Genomic DNA, 20,082 nt, shown 5'->3' on the forward strand with positions numbered 1-20,082 from the left:
TGCAAACATATTATTTTAGTTCTTTTTTCTTTTTCCTCCTGAAAGCATCATGGCTACATAGGGTTACATTATTTCACATATAAGCAGTAAGATAAAATGTAGAAACCTTTTTCTCTAACTCCTATATGTATATGGGTGGAGTTGATTGAGACAATGGGCATTGTTCTGCAGGGTTATTCTGACCTTGGAAAATTCTTAACGTTTAAGAGACATCATCAATAAATTCCATACATTTCTGTAACTGGTTTTCATTCTCTTGAAATTGAGAGCACTTTATCATTTAGAACCTTATTTTCTAAGCACAGGCTTTGCACTGACTTCTAATGAGACAAGTAACTGCTGTAATTTCAAGGTTTGTCCTGCTTGTCTTGGAAAAGAACATGCACTGCAGTTCTATTTTAAGCTCCATCTTTATTGCTGGTTACTATGATGTGACATGAATACCGAAATACAAATAAAAGTACCAACCACACTCAAAAGCAATGGGCCCTGGCAGATGAAATAGTAATTTCCGAAACATGTAGACTGTGGTTCAGTCTCCTGTGCCGCCTCCATGTATGGCATCACACTCAGGCGGCAAGGAACAGCGCACATACGTACAGAAAACCCTACCGGCACCCTTCCACGTTTAACGTATTCACAGAAGAGAACTACTTGTGGACTAAATCTGGAAACAGAGATATCACCGCCACCCTTCTGGAGAAACTAACACTGGAGAAGGTACAGCCATTGATAAGGTAACAAAAAATTCTCTGGCCCCGACTTATTAAGACTGATGTGTTATACCCCAGTTTTAATGAAAGGAGCACTAGAGTAAGGTGTGCCAAATTCGTAAAGGAACTTGCGCCACTTCAATAAATTTACTGTATCTTTCAATTATTGTGGGTCGGAACCAGAAATGTTACTCTAGTTGGGGCTATATTTTTGTACTAATTTATGTTACTTTTGTAACGTAAATGATGTTGAATTTATCTGGCGCACTTTGCTACATCCTGATTTACCAAGCTCCCACTACTTTTTAATAAACTGGCAAAGTTGGATGTGGGACTGCCATATAAGTGGCAAAAGTCTCAAAACCTTTGTGACATCCTGAGTTCCGCAAACATTTTGACACACTTCGAGCAGCTTTATGGTAGGAAATTGGCAAAAACTCTGTGTATAATAAATTGTGCTCAACATTATTTGCTGTTCACGTTGGTTTGTTATTGGCACATATTCGTGTACACAAGCGCCAAATTTGGGTTTTTCTGTTTCTTGTGCTTGACAATATGTGTGGAAAGTTAATATTTCTTTGTTGTAGAGCATGATTAGTACTTTTAGTGTTTTTGGATCTCCAATGTACATAGTGGCATCCTATAATAACTTGAATATCTAGATGAAATGTGACATTTCCAGCACTCACCTCTGCACATACTGGATGTATTCCTATTGTATTATCCAGTTGCTCTTTGGTGAGACCACATTTTATGGCAGCTGCAAATCCTTGGGTAATTTCTCCAGCATTAGGAGCAAGCACATGGAAACCCACCACTCGTTCCTGGAATATAATAAATAAAACCAATGTAGAAACATCTCACATTCCCAATAAATATAAAGTAATGACACTTTCAAATACTTAATATATTAACAATTAATTTCATAAAATATAATAGAATTCGGAGCTCTATGAACTGTCTGCAGTTAGCGCCTTCGCTCTCCCTAGTGGCTGATTTCAATCTGAAATGTATTATTTAACTTGCAGGGGATTTGGTGCAATGTGTTAGAAAAACAGCTCCGACCACTCTAAAAATATAAAAGGAAATTAATCAGAACAAAATGTTAGACCTACAAGTGACACAAATGAGTTTTTGCTTTAAAGTGTAGGAAAAAAATGATACTATGCGTAATGTCAACTTTCTAAAATTTTAGTAAAAAAAATGAAATAAAAATAGAAAATGATATTCCGCTGCTTCTTACACATCTACATACAAATTTAGTTAGAGGGGAATTACTTCTGCTGGAAATGATATTGAAATGTCAGCATTTTCTCCAAAAACCTCAATTAGTTTTCAGCGTGACAATTATTGCCATTTTATGCTGATGGTACTAGAGCACGGAGGAACAGTCGGTGTGTGCTAAGCCTCCAATCTCTAAGGCAATCACTACCCCGAACATGCAGCACATAAGTCAGCATGTTTTATGGGGGTCAACAGCCTTCACGAGTCAGGTTAGTAGAATTGATGCTGTTCTCCTGCATTCAATTCATCATCTTTATGATTATGGCCTGTCACATTACCATAGGCAGCACAACACAGGTGAGTGGTGCAAGGTGACAGCCACCTTCCAAGGAGAATGGTAATTTCATTTCTTTTTTTCCCCGATTTAACTTAGAAATTCATACGGTGGATACCTGATGTGACACAAAACTAGAAGCTGGAAGTGACGGTGATGGATAAGTCCTTTTATTATCCTCATCTCTGCACCTTTACAGACTGCGTTGCTCGCGTACAGACTTTATTAAGTGTTATCAGGGCTGCACATTAGGCTCCATTTTGATGACAGCATTAAAAGTCATAAGCAGCAGTCCTTTATTATTTTAATACATGTGATATGTCAGATCAGGGGAGAAAGTAATATTTTCTAATTATCATAATATACCAGCTCATGTACTGATAAAATCCTATGGCCAGGGAAGGGATTTTCATAGCAGTCATATGTACCTTATTTACTGTACGGGAAAATTGTTTTAGAGGTTAAAAAAAACGGGAGCGTGAAGGTAATTCTCAGAGCAAAATTTAGTCATCATCAAGAGTAGCTAGAATGAAATGTTAGGTCCGACGTTGAGACTGAAAGAGTGGATGACAATGCAATGATCGTCCTGCAGGAAAGGCAATTAAACTCCTACAGACTGCATTCATTGCTTCTACAATGGCTCTATGTACTGGGGGAGTCAGAGCTTCATTACTATGCTTGTAAGGGGACATTTACACTGCAAGATAATTGTGAACGAGCGTTGTTAAAAAAAAAAAAAGCTTGTTTCACAATTATCTTGCCATGTAGTTAGGTAAAATGCTCCTTCATTGGGTGAAATGATCTTTTGTGCATCATGAAAAATCTTCTTTCTTGGCAGTACATCGTCCTGTGTAAACAGGAGTTGCACTCCAGAAATGTACTTTGGTCTTCCTGTGTAAATAGGCATTCAAATGCTCACCAATTTTGCTAAGTTTACTGATCAGAAGTTTTTCCGTGGCGCCGGTTGGCCAATATAAACAGACTTTAATTAGGGAGCATTAAATGCCTATTGTTCTGACTGATCCTAACTTCTGTAATAAACAGATTCTCTACAAGCTATTACTGAGCTGTCCAAGTGCTGAAAATCTCAAAACAGAAAGCTCAAAAAAACTACACAGACAAAGGCAATATAAACCTAAAAGAAGCCCATCATTAGAATAGAAAGCATAATAAAGCCCAAAGGAAACACAGACAAAGGCAATGTATACTTAGCAGAAACAGAATTAAAAAATCTTTGAATTAATTCAATAGATGGAAAAACGAGATCATTTTTAAAGTTTATACCCATGAGGGTATTTGGTATTCGGATTTAAAATCCAAAATCCTTGTCTCAGATGAACGTGCTCCTGCCAGTTACCTCCCCTGGGTGGATTTTTAGTCCTTTCTACACCATAAAGCCTGAGAAAAACTATATTGCCTTTATCTGTGTTTCCATTTGGCCTTATTATGCTTCCTATTCTAATGCTATGCTTCTGTTAAGTATACAGTTTAATGTAAAGGTTTGTGAACCCCTGGTCAAAATTACTGTTATTGTGAACAGTTAAGCAATTTGAAGATTAAATGATCTCTAAAAGGTCTAAAGTCAAAGATCATGAATATATATATATATATATATATATATATATACACAGTATACAGTCATATGTTAAAGTTTGGGCACCCCTATTAATGCTAACCTTTTTTCTTTATAACAATTTTGGTTTTTGCAACAACTATTTCAGTTTCATATATCTAATAACTGATGGACTCAGTTATATTTCTGGATTCAAATGAGGTTTATTGTACTAACAGAAAATGTGCAAGCTGCATTTTAACAAAATTTTACCGGTGCAAAAGTATGGGCACCTCAACATAAAAGTGACATTAATATTTCATAGATCCTCCTTTTGCAAAAATAACAGCCTCTAGTCGCTTCCTGTAGCTATTAATGAGTTCCTGGATCCTGGATGAAGGTATTTGTGACCATTCCTGTTTACAAAACAATTCCAGTTCAATTAAGTTTGATGGTCGCCGAGCATGGACAGCCCGCTTCAAATCATCCCACAGATGTTCACTGATATTTAGGTCTGGGGACTGGGATGGCCATTCCAGAACATTGTAATTGTTCCTCTGCATGAATGCCTGAGTAGATTTGGAGCAGTGTTTTGGATCATTATCTTGCTGAAATATCCATCCCCTGCGTAACTTCAACTTCGTCACTGATTCTTGCTCATTATTGTCAAGAATCTGCTGATACTGAGTTGAATCAATGCGACCCTCAACTTTAACAAGATTCCCGGTGCCAGCATTGGCCACACAGCCCCAAAGCATGATGGAACCTCCACCAAATTTTACTGCGGGTAGCAAGTGTTTTTCTTGGAATGCTGTGTTTTTTAGCCTCCATGCATAACGCCTTTTTGTATGACCAAACAACTCAATCTTTGTTTCATCAGTCCACAGGACCTTCTTCCAAAATGTAACTGGCTTGTCCAAATGTGCTTTTGCATACCTCAGGTGACTCTGTTTGTGGCGTGCTTGCAGAAACGGCTTCTTTCGCATCACTCTTCCATACAGCTTCTCCTTGTGCAAAGTGCGCTGTATTGTTGACCGATGCACAGTGACACCATCTGCAGCAAAAGGATGCTGCAGGTCTTTGGAGGTGGTCTGTGGATTGTCCTTGACTGTTCTCACCATTCTTCTTCTCTGCCTTTCTGATATTTTTCTTGGTCTGCCACTTCTGGGCTTAACAAGAACTGTACCTGTGTTCTTCTATTTCCTTACTATATTTGTCACAGTGGAAACTGACAGGTTAAATCTCTGAGACAACTTTTTGTATCCTTCCCCTGAAAAGCTATGTTGAATAATCTTTGTTTTCAGATCATTTGAGAGTTGTTTTGAGGAGCCCATGATGCCACTCTTCATAGGAGAATCAAATAGGAGAACTACTTGCAAGTGGCCACCTTAAATACCTTTTCTCATGATTTGCTACACCTGGCTATGAAGTTCAAAGCTCAATGAGGTTACAAAACCAACTTAGTGCTTCAGGAAGTCAGTAAAAAGTAGTTAGGAGTGTTCAAATCAAGAAAATGATAAGGGTGCCCATACTTTTGCACCGGTCAAATTTTGTTTAAATGCAGATTGCACATTTTCTGTTAGTACAATAAACCTCATTTGAATCCAGAAATATAACTGAGTCCATCAGTTATTAGATATATGAAACTGAAATAGCTGTTGCAAAAACCAAAATTGTTATAAAGAAAAAAGGTTAACATTAATAGGGGTGCCCAAACTTTAACATATGACTGTATATATACATACAGTATATATATATAAATAAACTTTTTTTCAACTTTTGCATTTTAAAAATTAAAATACGGAAAATGGGTCACTGCAAAAGTTTTGGCACCCTGTATGGTTAGTACCTAGTAACACCCTTTTATGAAAGTATCACAGCTTGTAAACGTTTTTTGTAGCCAGAAAAGAGTCTTTCAATTGTTGTTTGAGAGATTTTCATCCATACTTCCTTGGAGAATTCTTTCAGTTCTGTGAGATACCTGGGCCGTCTTGCATGCACTGCTATTTTGAGGTCTAGCTACAGATTTTCAATGATGTTCAGATCAGGGGATGGTGAGGACCATTGTAAAACCTTCAACTTGCGCCGTTTGAGATCATCTATAGTAGATTTTGATGTGTGTTTAGGATCATTATCCATTTGTAGAAGCCATCCCCTTTTCAACTTCAGCTTTTTTACAGATGGTTTTATGTTCCCATTAAGAATTTGTTGAAATTTCATTGAATTCATTTATCCCTCTACACGTGAAATGTTCGCAGTGCCATTGCCTGCAACACAACCCCAAAGCATGATTGATCCACCCCCATGCTTAATGGTTGGTGAAATGTTCTTTTCCTGAAATTTGGTGCCCTTTTTTCTCCACACATAACTTTGATCATTGTGGCCAAACAGTTCTATTTTAACCTCATCAGCCCACTTGTTTCCAAAATGCATCAGGCTTGCTTAGATGTTCTTTTGCATACTTCTGATTCTGAACTTGATGGTGAGGCCGCAGGAGTTTTCTTCTGATGACTCTTCCATGAAGACCATATTTGTGCAGATGTCTCTGAACAGTAGAACAATGTACTACAACTCCAGAGTCTCAAATCTTTCTGAAGGTCTTTTGCAGTCAGGCAGGGGTTCTGATTTGCTTCTCTAGAAATCCTACAAGCAGCTCTCACTGAAATTTTGCTTGGTCTTCCAGAACTTATCTTGACCTCCATTGTTCCTGTTAACTGCCATTTCTTAGTCACATTTCGAACTGAGGAAAAAGCAACTTGAAAACGCTTTGCTATCTTCTTACAGCCTTCACCTGCTTTGTGGGCCTACACCATTTTCATTTTCAGAGTGCTAGGCAGCTGCTTACAAGACCACATAGCTGCTGTCTTTTGACACAAGTTTAGGGGAGGCTGGGTTTTTATAAAGATGGGAAATCTGCACCACCTGATTTTTCCTAATGACGACAGTGAACAAGCTATAACTCTAACAGGCTAATTAAGGTCTGAACCTTTGAACAAAGTTATCAGAGCACACAAATCTTCAAGGGTGTCCAAACTTTTGCATAGGCTCATTTTCCTTTGTGCAATTTTTAAAATGTAAAAAATTACAATACATATTGTAATATAATAATACAAGGAAATGTGTCATCTTTACCTTTTAGAGATCATTTTATCTTCAACTTGATTATCTTTTCCCAATAACAGTAATTTTGACAAGGGGTGGACAAATATTTATGCACCACTGTATATTGTCTGTGTTTCCTTTTGGCTTTATTATGCTTGCTATTCTGATGTTATGCTTCTGTTAAATATATATTGCACTTTTTGTTCATTATTAACTATTTGTCATAAGAAGGGGTAAGGGAAAATTCAGCAACTGCAATAACAATTCTAAAACATCACATTTATTCTAGAAATAAAAAAATGAAGAAAAAAGAAATGCATATTTATGCTAACATCGACGCGTTTTGAGCTATGCAAGCTCTTAAAGGGAATCTGTCACCTACCCTTTGGCAGGCGATGAAAACGAGGTCGGTCCAGTCCATCGGGTGGTGTTCCCGATGTATGCCACCTCCCCATCCTTGCCCGCCGTCCGCAGGTTATTGCTGAATTGGAGTAGGTGTACGCCATTTTTTGCACGTGTGCTAAGCATTCATAGCTAGCGCACGCGCAGTAAGCTTTGCCCAACTGCGGGCAAAGCCGAAAAGCCGGACTGCGCATGCGCCGGTTAACTAAGCCCCGGAAGTATTTTGCTGTGTTCCGGGGCTTAGTTAACCGGCGCATGCGCAGTCCGGCTTTTCGGCTTTGCCCGCAGTTGGGCAAAGCATACTGCGCGTGCGCTAGCTATGAATGCTTCAATGCAATAAACTAAAGCAACAGAAAAGCGCAATAGGGTCTTATCCGAGTTAATATTAAAAGATTAAAAGAAATTCACTCACCTATTTGTAGGAGAGATCAAGCACATAGGATTCGTGGTCAGCTGCTGCACGTCCAGAGGTCAAACCGAGTGACCGCTGATACATCAATTCTTATGGAAATAATTTATGGACTTCCATGCGCTGCTTGACAAAATACAGAATCCCACTTACGGTGAAAGATTAATCATTTATTCCCAACGCGTTTCGAAGTAAGGACTACTTCTTCCTCAGGGGATGGCAAACATGTTACTTCGAAACGCGTTGGGAATAAATGATTAATCTTTCACCGTAAGTGGGATTCTGTATTTTGTCGAGCAGCGCATGGAAGTCCATAAATTATTTCCATAAGAATTGAGCTATGAATGCTTAGCGCACGTGCAAAAAATGGCGTACAGCCAATCCAATTCAGCAATAACCTGCGGACGGCGGGCAAGGATGGGGAGGCAGCACACATCGGGAACACCGCCCATCGGACCGGACCGACCTCGTTTTCATCGCCCGCCAAAGGGTAGGTGACAGATTCCCTTTAATTATAACAAGTAGCATATGAAGCAATATGAATTATTTGTGCTTCCATATAATTGGCCTTATGTCTTTCATAAGCATTTCCTATGATTCTAAAGAGTATCTAGAACTTAGGGCGTACTTAGCGCCACAAGCGTATCAAATTTTTCTACCATAAGGGAATTCTCATTTTTTGTATCCAGAATACAGATTTATCACTTTACTAATGGAAGTAACAACTTTTCCTCATGATTGTTGATCTCAGCGGGCTTTGCCACCTGTGGTTATAGTCTGATCCAAGCATCAATACTATTTTGAAACGTGGTAAGCTGACAATTTTTCTTTTGAATTAACCTACCATATGTGCATCATTGGAACTTCAGTATCAATAATTTACAACTGTGTTTGACTGTGACACGCGTAAATTCTAACAATTATTGTTTCGATAGCAAACCCATAGAAAAATCCTTGCAAGAAACTTTGAAAAAGCCACTGCAAATACGCTCTAGAGGTTCTGGTAATCCTGCCTATAGTTTAACTTTAATGATATTTTTATCGCTATAATTTTAATTTTTCTATTGAAACAGTGTAGTCATTATTATGTAAAAGGGTTTTTTTTTATAAAATTAATGAAACAAGTCTGGGTCAGAGCATAAGTTCTGAGGTTGATAAATTCCCTTATACTTTTTCAAGGTATTAATTTAATGATTATGAAAAGACAATTAAAGATAGTTGAAACACAGTATACAGTATTACTAACTATGATGTGAGTTACATTTTGTAAATTTAAAGGAGATGTCTAGTTAAAAAAAAGTTTCTATTGTATTAGATCCCTGGTCTCTTGAAGATAAAGAATTTGATGCATTCTCTTTTCCATATTTTTTAAATCTTCACAGTGGTAAGGACATGTTAATAAAACGATCGTTAGAATCTTAGATGAACTGAAAGATGAACCCAGCACTGGTTGTCAGCACATCCTCCATTTACTTTTTCTCTTTCGCTTTCCTTATCCTCATTCTTTAATTTACGTGGAGTTATGTTCTAAGTTATGTTCTAAGTTTAAGAAGCCAACACTTTATACATGTTTAAGGAGAATAAATTATAATGACTGTACAGGTCATGTTTTTACATTTGCCTATTTTTAGGTAAAAAGTTCTCTAGCGCAACATTCTTTCATACCATTGGATTGTAGGTGAACCTTACTTGTAGGACCCAACCAGTCTACTGAAATTAAATGCGCCATTTACAAGAAATGTGCAGCCTAATATGGTGGACAGATAGAAAATTATGGAGAATATAGACATACTGATTTTGGCCCATCAATGCACCGACTGTGTACAAGTCAGGTCAAAAAGTAGTGATGAGGACAGAACCATGGCAAATATGATCATTCTGTCACTGTAAAGTATAATGTTATTGGCAGCATGTCACATTTTCACACGGGATATGCTGCTGATTTCAATTATTTTTTTACGGCATAAACAATAACCCAAAAAAAACACTTTTTCATTGATTATCCACTTGTGTAAATGCACCATTAGGATACGTAAAGAGAAGAAAAGGAAATCTCTAGCGGCAAAACATCCAAAAATAATGATTTTTTATTAGTGGATAAAAATAGCCTTTATTGTACCAACATTAAAATCATGATTAAGACTCTTTGCTGAAACGCGTTGGTCTCTACTATTGCCATTTATTCAGATGTCCTTGCAAATCAGATGCATAACCCCCCTTAGGGTGTGTGCACACGTTGCGGATTCTGCTGCAGAATTTTCCACGCGGATTTGTCTAAATCCGCAGGTAAATCCGCAGGTCAAAAGATCTGCAGTTTATCTGCAGATTTTTTGCGGTTTAGCCTGCAGTTTGACACCTGTCATGGAGCAGGTGCTAAACCACTGCGGAATCCGCACAAAGAATTGACATGCTGCGGTTTTGAAAATGCAGCAAATCCGTGCAGAAAAATCTACACCGTGTGCACTATGGTTTTCATTTTCCATTGCTTTTAATGGTACTGTACACCGCAGCAGAAACTGCTGCGGATCCACAGGACCAAATCCACTGCGGATCTGCAGCAGAATCCGCAACGTGTGTACACACCCTTAAGATATTGTGGTCTACGCACGACCTATCAAAAATCTACCACTAGATGCCAGTCTATTGATTGCCTTCCCAGGCTTATCGGCACCTAATCCTGCAAGGGCTGCAGGTTATCAGTCAAACAGAACTAAAATAATTTGGCCCTTGAGTAACACTTTTGGGCATAATTTAGTTGGTGCCTTTGAGCCCAATAGTTTGAGGGGGTTTTTTAATGAGATATTGCAGCAGCATGAATTCAAAACAAAACGTAAAAATATTTATGGCAGATTTTCTTTAATATACACCGATTTTAAGTACTACCTGGTCGCCCTCCCAAAACAATTTTTATTCATATGCAGTTATATTCACTGTAAGACTAACTACCTAAAATACTTAGGCCCTGATTCATCATTGCCTTTTCCTGTTTTTGTCTAGTGTTGTGTTTTTTGGCTTTTTTTTGCTTGCACCCAATTCATTATAATATGTTCACCTTTTTTATGTATAGCTTATATGTGTTTGCCTGTTTTTCACTTTGTGAACAGAGTCTAGCAATTCCAGATTTTTCAGCCTGATTCATCATTCGTGACTTTTTAAAAAGTTACAAAATTTGGTGCAACTTCAGTCCAGTCCCCACTGGTGTATTTCTGAGTATGCCCAAATTTTGGCGTATGTGTTGCAAATTTTTTTTGCACCAATGTGTGGCTTTTGGCTCCAAAAGTCGCAAAATCAGTTCCAGAAAGGGGTAAAGCCCATTTTTTACGTTGAGCAAAATTTATGAATTGCCTGCATCTTTGTGATGAATTTGGAGCCAGAAACAACAACTAATGTCACAAGACAAAAATGAAAAGGAACGTGACTTCAAAAAAACAAAACTTAAATGATTTATCAGAGCCATGGTATATACTCTGTGGGGCACACGAGCCATATGATGGAAACCTAAAACTGAAAACTTCTGTAGTATTTTTGTCACTTACATTGTCATTTATGTTGCAGATGACCTTTGCATAACACTTGTTGTTGTCTCTTGCTGGAACAGTCCATTCCAAAGGCCAGAAATAACTGTGGTAAACCTACCAAAAAAAGCATAAACTTTGGACAAAGACAACAAGAAACTACATGAAGCCCAAGTAAACTATGTAGGGTAAATGTAAGGGCTGAGTGAATTTTCTTGAATTCTGTAGAATATTGCATTGTTGTAGTAGTACCAGAGTCTAAATATTATTAAATATTAATATTTTATAATTTCAGAATGAACTATCTGAGCCTTTGTTACACTAACATTATTTTAAAGCCACATATGAAGACAAAGCATAAATGCATTCGTTATTTCCAGTCAAATACAACTGAAATCATTGACATCCAATGGCCCTTTATGTGCCCATAACAACCATCCCATTCACTGCTTTCATTTTTCAATGGTGTCCTAAAAACAAAAGCTGGAAAATGATTGGTTGCTCTAAGAAACCACTCCATTTTCCCTAGCCCTATTATTGATACGCCTCCCCATTGTGTGCACTGGTTATATATATACGGTTGGATGTTATTTCTTACCTCTATATTAGCCTCTCCGTACTTGGATATGGCCTTTTCCTCTGATAACCCACAGGCACCATATTCCAGGGGTGTAAATACTGTTGTTGGAACATTTATATAATCACACTGGGTAAGAGAAGAATTACATGCATTAATAAGAGGGTCAAATTATAAGGCACAATGATTTTACTTTTCAGCTTAGAAGTGGGTAGGTAACTAAATATTACCAGACGTACCACACATAGACCTTCTATACCTTATATACAGTAGTTTTCAATAGTTGTACACCAAATTAAATATTTTTAAAACTTATCTAAAAATGTCACTGTATTCCAGCTACTGAGGAGCTTACTAAGTTCTGAGGCTCTAAGCATCTTCTATTCACCTAAGGCCATCACATATGTCTTGGGAAAGAGCACAATGATCCCCTTCATTTAGATCTTTTATAATTTGTGAAAGAAGGAAAAAACCTTCCATTTGTTAAGATGTACAATTTCCATGACATAATAATTCTCTTTCTGAAAGCATTAGTTTCACATCTAGTCATGTATAACATGGCCGAGATAACTGACCTTTACTGTTGAGCTTCCATATAGTCTTCTGGCCAATAAGCGACCTGCCTGGATAGCTACTGGGGTAAGTTCTAATTTGTCTTCCAGCACATCTCCAATCGCATAAATGTGAGGTGCGCTCGTCTGCTCCTCATCATTGACTGGGATTTTTCCTGTTCTGAAAGATATAACATATCAGATAACTGGTAGATTCTTTTTTAAAGGGAACTTGTCACGTGATTCATGCCGCCCAAACCATGGGCATCATGAATCAGAGCCTGTATGCATGATTGCAACCAGATATGTTTTTCTATGTCATTTGAAGGACCAACCAAAGACTATAGGAGTCATGACTAGTTAAGCGCTGCCTCCGCCAGGTTCGACCCACCATGCCCCAGTTGATTCTCAAGTTTTTTCCATGTGTAAGCATAGGGAAAGACCTTCTAATCAATAGAAGCAGGTGTGGAGAAACAAGATTCCTCAAACGCAGGAGCATTTCAGTGAAAAACATATTTGGCTGCAGTCATGCAGTCAGGCTGATTCATATTGTCCATGGGTTGGGCAGCATTCTGTCCGTGGGTTGAGCAGCATGAATAAAAACTGTGCAAAAGTTAGGTTAAGGCTATGGCTGAATGGCAACATTACATCTCATGATTTCCAATGGTGTCACATTGAGATTTGCGAGCCACTGCAACAGCAACACAGTGTAGCAAATGTTTCCAAATGTGTTGAATTTTTTGTGGGTCTCAAGTTGCACTCAACACACTTTCCATAGACTTCAATGCAAGTCACATGAGAATGTGACTTGCATGTAAATTGGTCCGCAATTTGGTGGGGAGTTTTTATAGCACAAATTCCAGCTATAAGTATAGTGGTGCAATTGTAATTCACAAATAAGTTGCACAAATGTTTTCAGTAGCACGACTTGTCTCAGAATTGCCACCGCGACCCATATACCGTGTAGCCCTAGCCTAAAGGGAACTTTTACCTTCACAAACATATGCTATGTAAAGAAAATCATTGAACAGTGAAAAGTTCTACAACTTTCTAAGATCCTATATGTAGTAAGCCTTTATAGCTTCTTTGCTTGCAGTCAACGAATATTTTACTATTGGAAAGACAGCCATCAAGGTGCATTATTATTAGAGAGTTCATAATCAAAATTAACCAAAATTAACCAAATAATCGTATAAATTGTAGCCTGTTGCTCATAGAACCTTGGAGAATGGCAAGTACAAAATTCATAAAGCAAATGGGCTTATGCACATACTTTTCATTGATCTTTACTCCTGGTATGTCCAGACCAATTTTTCTTGTGCAGGCATCTCTTCCAATAGCTAGTAGAACCTACAAAGATTTGTAAAATGTGGCTTTAGCCATTGTTTTAAAGATAACATCAATACACAAAATAAGGCAGAACGAAAGGGTTGTCAGACCCCTGTTTAACACTACAGTAACCTTATGCACAAAATAATCTTCAGATTTATACATATTCACATAGCAAATGAATTTTCTTTACTTCCTGCCATGAATAAGATAATTATTTATATTTGTGATACTCACAGTATTATATTCTTCTGTAATCTCTGTACCGTCAGTTGACTGAGATGTAACTTTCAATTTCCCAGGTGTTCCGGCTTCTATCTGCTCTATCTGCAGAGAAAATATAATATGTAAGGCACAATCCAATCTAAGCACAGCTAAACACATCTTAATCCGAAACACAAGAATGAATTGGGGAATTAATCTAATTACTCAGACCGGCAGACAGATTATATCTAGAGCGAATTCTCTGGAGCAGGTAAACATTAAAATGTGCAGAGCTACAGTACGATGCTGAAATGTTATATTCTGATGGTTAAGCATTACGATTATGACCACTTTGGGAAGTATGCTCATAGTGTTTTGATTATAAAGAAATTGTAAAGAAAAGTTTTTCATTTGGGCAGTACATTACATTTGTAGGATATAGACTGCTTACAGGAACCGTTTCAATTTAAAGTCTGGCTGGTTTATTTAAGTCCTCATAAACCACATCACAGGAAAACTGAAATACAGCCTTTGTCTGACACAAAGTGAAACATAAATTAAACAGTACAGACAATAGTTTGGGTTCAACATAGAGTTCAGCTTCTTAGGGTGCCGTCACACTAAACGATGCACCAGCGATCCCGACAACGATACGACCTTGTCAGGATCGCTGGTGCCTCGCTACATGATCGCTGGTGAGCTGTCAAACAGGCAGACTCACCAGCGATCAGGACCAGCTAGGACGCTGGTATCCAAGGTAACTATCGGGTAACTAAGCGCGCGTCACTTAGTTACCCGCTGTGTACCTTGGATACCAGCTCCCAGCGCGAGCCCGCAGGTATCCAAGGTACACAGCAAGTAAGAAGCGATGCGCGTGCTTAGTTACCCGATATTTACCTTGGATATCAGCTCCCAGCGTCTGCTTACAGCGTCGGGAGCTCGCTGATCGTTGGTCTCCCGCTGTCACATGCAGCGATGCGCGCTGGCCAGCGGGAGACCAATGATCAAAAAATGGCCCAGGACATTAGAGCACGATCAGCGATACCCGGCGGGGAGGCCGGTTGCTGATGCGTGCCACACACAGCGATATCGCTGGCAAGATCGCTGTTGCGTCACAAAATCAGCGATCTTGCTGTGTATGATGGGGCCTTTAGACTTTTTGCAAAGCCACACAATCTAGGAGGTCTACCCACCTCCATACACAGAACCATGTGTCAGATAAATAGGTCCCATTTTACAACGTTAACCACACCCAGTGGTGGCGATATGGTGAGCAGCCTACTTGCCCTATCTCTTCAGTTGCTCACAATTAGAACTGGCCTTAACATGGCCGATTAACCTCTCTTAGTACAATGTGTGCTAGAGCAGGTTTATATCACAGATGACATGCACCTCTGTGATACATATCTCATCCACTAGGTGTCCGGCAGCCACCTTACAATCCATACAAACATTATTCTTTAAAAAATAATGTATTATTTCTGATCCTTCCCTACTAGGTTAATGGAGTATTCACATTTTATAAAGTGATGGCACATTGTTTGGTTTGTCATGTCTTGCAAACTGGGAATTGTATTGTATTGTTGCTGTTGCAATAAGGTTTTCCTTTTTGAAGTTTGTCCCCCCTCTCTCCCTATCTGCCTCCCTAGCTCTGATGTCAGTAACCCCTCCCTTCTTCTTCCAGATTCTGAGTATGTCAGCCATTTTCTGAAGCTCATGTCTTGCATCTCTGGTTCAGAATATTTTTTTTTATCTACTGTAACTGTGCGTAACTACTAGAATTCCGCTTGAAAATACCGTATTTTTCGGCGTATAAGACGACTTTTTAACCCCTGAAAATCTGCTTAAAAGTCGGGGGTCGTCTTATACGCCGGATGTTGTCTTATATGCCGAGTGCATATGGGGGGGAGTGGTCCCGATGAACAAGGGAGGATGTAAGTTGTGTTATCATCACACTTTTACCTCATTGGTGGCAGCGGTGCAGCGGCTTCTTCAGCAGTGTGGCGGCGGCTTCTCTTTGTCCAGCTTGAGGGCGCTGTGCTGGGGGGCGGCTGCGGCGGCTCTCTGTCCAGCGCCGGGGCTCCCAAAAGCAGCTCCCAGGCAGCTCCATTGCTGCGATGTGGTGGCCTCCGGGAAAATGGCCACCGGAGCCCGCGCAAGCTCAGATTCAGATCTCGTCCCGAGATCTCGAGAGACGAGATCTGAATCTGAGCATACATGGGCTCCGGCGACCATTTTCAGGGAGGCCACCGCATCGCAGCAATGGAGCTGCCTTGGCCTCCGGGCTTTGGGGAAATGCCGGAGGAGCCACAACGCTGGAAAGAGAGCCTCCGCAGCCGCCCCCAGCACAGCGCCCCCACGCTGGACAAAGAGGAGCCGCCGCCGACCCTCAGCACAGAGACCCGCAGACAGCACTGCTGCCACCAATGAGGTAAAAGGGAGATGATAACTCCACATACACCCTCCCTTTGTCATCGGGACCACTCCCCCGCACCTGGGCATATAAGATGACACATAGCATATAAGAAGATCCCCGACTTTTAAGAAAATTTTCTATTTTAGCTGGAAAAGTTGGGGGGGTCGTCTTATACGCCGGAAAATACGGTAAACCTTTTTCTGGAATCTTCATACGTGCCTCTGCAGTCAAGTCAAACTATCTGCTATCTAATCTCTTTGTGTGAGTACTGGTACATAGACATATCCATAGAAATGTAGTCTCAAGCGCCCTATACTCGCAGCCTAGTTATTCGGTCAGAATAATGATTATTAGAGATCTGACCTTGGAGAAACCCCCACCAATCCTGGGAATGAAGACAACATAGTTCTGATTTGGTGCTTTGGCCTATTGTACTTTGTCTACACATCAGTACTCTCTTTTAGGGAACTGAAGTAGGGTCCTATACTAGTGAATAGAGCTGTGTTGCAGCTCCCTACAGAATTGGGTAGCTGGGAGCCCTACTGTGCAGGGAAATCTTAAAAATAAAAGCAGCAGTAAACCAGACAGTGTAAGCACACTCCTGTGTTTCAAATCAATGCAGAAGTGCTAGAATCTCAATATTAAGGCATCTTTCCTAATTTAAGAATGTTAGTAAATGTTATCAATTTTTACTTGAAAAACAACTTTAAATCTTGCTTGACATCCTCTTATTTTGTAAAAAAAAATGTAATATATTAAAAAAATATTATGATAATTTCAATTGTACCTCTGTTGGCACAAAGTGTTTGATAAACTTCACTCCATGCTCCTCCATGTGTTCTCCAATCTTATCTGCCATTTGCTGGTCAAAACCTCTCAAGAGAATTGAGCGCACCATAACTGTTACATCTAGCCCCAGACCTGCCAGGAAACCGGCACACTCTAGTGCAACATACGAGGCACCGACCACCAGAGTCTTTCCAGGACAGTAGGGCAAAGAGAAGAGGTCATCACTAAAATAAAATAGAGAATACATTCTTAATACAAAATGTGTAACATATATAAGTCATAGCTAAATATGTGGCTATTAGCTCAGCTCAATGCTATACAGCAAAATAATTAGTCTGACAATTAGCAGTCAGCCCTTGTATCTGCTATGAACCATAGGACATAGACTCGTGATCAAGGTCTGGGACATCATAGAACAGACTCGTGATCAAGGTCTGGGACAGGCCAAAACGTTGGCCAGCCTTTCTATATCTACATGCTGACTTGTCAATTAAACTTAAATTGCATATTTAAGTGAGTGTCATGGTATTTTGCACTATTCCTTGGAGACACATCTTCTAATGCAGAGCACCACTGTCTTCTAGGTAAGAGTGCTATGAGACATTTGATTGATCTCACACTAAGATACTGCGACATAAAGACTCGCTACAGCAGACAATTATTATTAATACCTTGTAATGCAGTATTCCTTGTCACCAGGTATACCAAGGTAACGTGGTCTCTCTCCTGTGGCTATGAGAAATTTTTCTGCTGTAAAAAACTTCACTTTTCCTCTTGAATTGGTTGACTACAAAGACAGATAAGAAATTAATAATCATCTTCTATTGTAATCATTGCAAATATGCCTGTAACAATGTACATATTTCTATACCTTAAAGATTTGAAAATTAGACTTATACTAATTTTAATTTCCATACACACTTGTTAAAATATACTACTTAACCTCTTGAAATGTATATGTGCTTGCGCCAACAAGAATATATTGATGACAGTACATATATTGATATATATTGATGGCACCTATATATTACCTAAATAGATGTACTGTATACTGTGTGTACTATGTAGGAAATATTCAAGGGAAACAAAGTGGTAATTATGGCCAAGAGAGTAGGGAACCATTGTAACTGTAAACGGACTAAGCTACAATACCAGTCTGACAGCCTTCATTCATATTAGACTAATGTCGGCCAAACCCGCTAATATTTACCGGTTTGACTGACACTCTAATGTGTATTGAGGCATTGGCCATCTGGTCACGGGGAAGATGTTAATCTGGTATGCCTGATTTCGGACTGCTGTTCACTTTGTTCTACCGGGGATGTCTTGGTGGTTTTTTTTCATAGAGAACACAGGTGTGCTAATGTGAATGGGAGAAACGACTCATAGGACCGTCGGACGAACAACCGGCCAAAGCATTCGACTAATGTGTAAAGCTACAGAATAGTATTGTGCCTGGAAAAGCCCTAAAGAGGCTACAGTATTCCCATCATTTTGATAATCATGTGTGTATGTGAGGGGCATTCAACCCCCAATGATAATACATGACCTTGAAATATTGGACCTTATTGCAAATCTACATGCTAGCCCTCCACTTAACCACCAATGATTCTATCTCTGCAACCTTTGTTGCTTTGCCACTTGTCCTTGAAGTGTTTTTTCATAATGTTCACTTAAGGAAAAATACCAACATTCACCTATATATTTGAACATGGCCTTACCTTTATTTTGTGTGGTTCCACAAACTCTCCATAGCCATTTTCATATTTCACTTTATTCTCCATTAGCGCCACCCTGTAGTTCCAATTCAAGGAGCCAATGTAATTCTGGATAGATTCTGTCATAATGTCCCAGTTGTGTTGCACTTTTCAAAGCAAAATTTACAGACACATTTATATAGTCAAATAGTGAAAAATAATGTTTATGACATGAAATGATATAAAGGTATATTGTAACTAGTCTGATATATAGACTGTATTTATGAGCACTTGGCTCCATGTCAGCTAAAAGTTCCTAATAGGGAATAACTTTCATATGGTTTTCTGTCACCAGGAAAGCATGATGTATATATAGATATAGCCAATAAAACCGCAGTCTTTAGAGTATGCGGCTACATGCACATTTTATAACAAGAATATGTTTTTGTAATTTAATATTCAAGGCTTGTGTAATTTCCATGCCTATTATAGATACTATATGCCTGAAAAGTGGCCAATTGTGTCAACTGAAATTATTACCACATGTGTGACATAACAATTAAATTGAACAAATCCAGAAAAAGTCAAATTTGTGATCATTTCCCCAGAGGTCACTCAGTAATTTGTACAATTTAGCAGCGTACTTATTTCAGTTGTGTATAATTTGCATACGTACGTACTATTATTAATCCAGCTCACATACTGGTGTACAAGCATTAACACAGTACTAACTAGCACTTGGAAAATAACTGTATAACACTGTGATAGCTATCATCAAAGGTTTAATTGTATGCTTTTGATCGATTTATATTATATCTAATATACAGTCATGGCCAAAAGTGTTGGCACCCTTGAAATTGTTCCAGAAATTGTATAACAAAACATGTGTAACTGCAATAATTTTCTGAAAGAAATACTTCACTTTCTGGAACAATGTCAATGATGTTAGGACTTTCGGCCATGACTGTATATGCATATTCACAATATACATAGATAAGATATACATATTTTATTACATGTATATGTATATGCAGTATTGTGCAAAAGTTTTAGGTAGATGTTGAAAAAATACTGCAAGCTAAGTATGAAAAATAGAAGTATTAATAATTTTATTTTATCAATTAGTACAATAAAAAGTGAATGAACAAAAGAAAAATCTAAATCAAATTAATATTTGGCATGATCACCCTTTGCCTTCAAAACAGCATCACAGAATCATTTCCTCTAGGTACACTAGAACACCTTTTTGAAGGAGCTCAGCATAGAAG

At 38.7% G+C, this 20,082-nt stretch overlaps 1 protein-coding gene across 2 annotated transcripts in view; it reads right to left on the bottom strand.

The window, feature by feature from the left end:
• The window catches only part of TXNRD1 (thioredoxin reductase 1), a 46,865-nt gene that overhangs the window by 11,605 nt on the left and 15,178 nt on the right, over positions 1–20,082 (bottom strand). For both annotated transcript variants that reach the window (XM_073575135.1, XM_073575136.1), the window contains 9 exons: positions 18,839–18,981; positions 17,789–17,904; positions 17,116–17,341; positions 13,946–14,035; positions 13,653–13,729; positions 12,404–12,560; positions 11,850–11,957; positions 11,273–11,368; positions 1,403–1,537 (listed from right to left, as the gene is read on the bottom strand). In XM_073575135.1, the coding sequence (XP_073431236.1) occupies positions 1,403–1,537; positions 11,273–11,368; positions 11,850–11,957; positions 12,404–12,560; positions 13,653–13,729; positions 13,946–14,035; positions 17,116–17,341; positions 17,789–17,904; positions 18,839–18,981 (1,148 nt within the window). The remainder of the gene's footprint in view (positions 1–1,402; positions 1,538–11,272; positions 11,369–11,849; positions 11,958–12,403; positions 12,561–13,652; positions 13,730–13,945; positions 14,036–17,115; positions 17,342–17,788; positions 17,905–18,838; positions 18,982–20,082) is intronic.

This window comes from Dendrobates tinctorius, unplaced genomic scaffold, assembly GCF_039654945.1.
Source record: "Dendrobates tinctorius isolate UK_male_01 unplaced genomic scaffold, ASM3965494v1 ptg000043l, whole genome shotgun sequence".
In the NCBI taxonomy this organism is placed as follows: domain Eukaryota; kingdom Metazoa; phylum Chordata; class Amphibia; order Anura; family Dendrobatidae; genus Dendrobates; species Dendrobates tinctorius.